The sequence below is a fragment of the Zerene cesonia genome, chromosome 20 (genome assembly GCF_012273895.1).
Source record: "Zerene cesonia ecotype Mississippi chromosome 20, Zerene_cesonia_1.1, whole genome shotgun sequence".
NCBI classification, from domain to species: Eukaryota; Metazoa; Arthropoda; class Insecta; order Lepidoptera; family Pieridae; genus Zerene; species Zerene cesonia.
In genome coordinates, this window is record NC_052121.1 from 10,353,879 (window position 1) to 10,356,046 (window position 2,168).

Genomic DNA, 2,168 nt, shown 5'->3' on the forward strand with positions numbered 1-2,168 from the left:
ATCTTAAAACTAAACCAGCACAGCGGGCGGCCTTATCACTAAAGAGTGATCTCTTCCAGGCAACCAACTGTGAAAAAGCAATATATAAAGGAGGAATAAAATAGTATAAATGTAAGAAAAAAAGGAAAACCCTATATAATAATATGGGATTTTTCAGTGTTTATTTTATCGGAAATTATCTCGAAAATGCTTTTTATTTATTTCATTTAATCATAATTATATTAGGTTTGAATAGAGTAAGTAACTCACGTAGGATCTTGGGTAGCCGAAAGCTCTTACCTAGACATGGAATCATATCTTTTCAGTAAACATAATAAAATTTATGCATATTACAATCATTTTTTAAAACATAGGACATTCTCACCTGCGTCCAAGCGGTCGGATCGGGGCACAGCGCCAGCTCGGCGAGGTGGTGCGCGATGAGCGCGCGCGGCGGCAGCGGCCCGCGCGCCGCCCGCTCGCACCGCGCCTCCGCCCCGCTCCCGCCCACGCCCACGCCCGCTCCGCCCGCGCCGCCCACGAACGACGCGGAGCCGCGCCAACGCTTGCCGCCGCTGCTCGATATTGACTCTTCATCTGACACCTGATAACATAAGTTGGTTAAAGCTCTGTGCTCTAGAGATGCTTATGAAAGAGCAGCGCCATCTGGTGACAGTTGTCGAAGTTCTAACACATGCGTAGTGAAACTTGAAATTCGTAGCAGTACTTGTAAAACTAATTCAGTTTTAGTTTGTAATATAAGAATGAAGCTGTTCTCATATAATTTAAAAAGTTCCCACTGCTCAATCCACCAACGGGTCAGCAGCTCAGTGACTCTATTCTCAATTATACAGTTCTCTTAACCATCATCATCAGAAATGAGTTCAAATTTGTTTAAATATGTATGAAGAAACTCAACACTTACCGGCTCAGCTTTGGCAACTTCTTCCACCCTTTTGTGCTTGGGCGGTCGTCCTCGCGGTAATCTACAGATAATAAAAAACATTAACAACATTTTAACAGAAAATTATATAATCCAAGACAGAGGCATACTCACTTTTCCTTTGGAGTATCACTTGTTGGCGTACATGAATTTATGGATTTTACTGATTTCCCTTGCGACCTGGAACAAGATTATATTAAACATTTTATAATCAACCTAACGATTAATACATTTATACAGATAATATGATATTATGTAATTTGATAGCACGTGTTTCATAAACAAACGACAAAGACGTGCTTAATCACTAAAACTAATAAAGATACCACTTGTACGAAGGACTTTATTTTATTAACGGAGAGAATACGGAAATTCTAATCAATATTCAACGAAATTCAAAACTTGGATTTTAATTTGACTGTATTTAATATGTATTCTTATATAGCCTATAGCCTTCGTCAATAAATAGGCTATCTAACACTGAAATAATTTTTCAAATCGGACCAGTAGTTCCTGAGATTAGTGCGTTCAAACAAACAAAATCTTCAGCCGTATAATATTAGTATAGATGAATAAATAACCATATTTGGAAATCTGGTGCCATACGTGTGGTCCCATTTCGGTCTAGTTCTGACAACGTGCAAGCGATTTAATTTTTTTAAAGAATAATTATTATTTAATCAGAAATGAAATGTTCAGTTCTGACACATTTGACGGTGGTATAATATTGAATGAGGGTGAAGCAGACCTGGGCACGAGTCGCGGCGGCAGCGGCGCGGGCGGCGCGCGGTAGGGGCAGGCGGAGGCGGCGGCGTGCTGCTTGTGCGCGCCGCCGCGCACCGAGCCGAGCCCGCGGCACCCGCCCACGCCGCACGGCCCGCTCGCCGCGCCCTCCTCCGCCGCTGCAACAACATTCCGTATCGTATATTATACACTTAAACATATGAAGATCTCGTGTAACTATGTTAGTTAAATTGTGATTGAAATTTTGTGATTGTGAACTGATGAAATTTTGTGTACATATCGGATAGGTTTGAGAATCGCCCAACATGTATTTTTGATGTCTCCGACTGTTGTGTGAGGCAAAACAACGTCGCATCCGGCGTCTGTCGATAAGTATGTGTGTGTATGCTTAGATCTTTAAAACTACTCTTAATAAAAGCTTTCAGTTGGTAGAGGGAGCAATCAATAGTTCGTACTACTCACTCAAAAATACATACAGAAATACTTCTTTTAAATTCAAAGG

The 2,168-nt window shown here is 41.2% G+C and overlaps 1 protein-coding gene across 1 annotated transcript in view; it reads right to left on the reverse strand.

Moving 5' to 3' along the window:
• Positions 1 to 216: 216 nt before the first annotated feature.
• LOC119834971 overlaps positions 217 to 2,168 on the reverse strand; it is a 15,869-nt gene continuing 13,917 nt past the window's right edge. Inside the window, exons 7-11 of the mRNA XM_038359540.1 lie at positions 2,151 to 2,168; positions 1,671 to 1,824; positions 1,037 to 1,102; positions 905 to 965; positions 217 to 583 (exon numbers count right to left, since the gene is read on the reverse strand). The exon at positions 2,151 to 2,168 is cut by the window's right edge and continues 157 nt beyond it. Coding sequence (XP_038215468.1) covers positions 302 to 583; positions 905 to 965; positions 1,037 to 1,102; positions 1,671 to 1,824; positions 2,151 to 2,168 — 581 coding nt within the window. The 3' untranslated portion in view covers positions 217 to 301. The remainder of the gene's footprint in view (positions 584 to 904; positions 966 to 1,036; positions 1,103 to 1,670; positions 1,825 to 2,150) is intronic.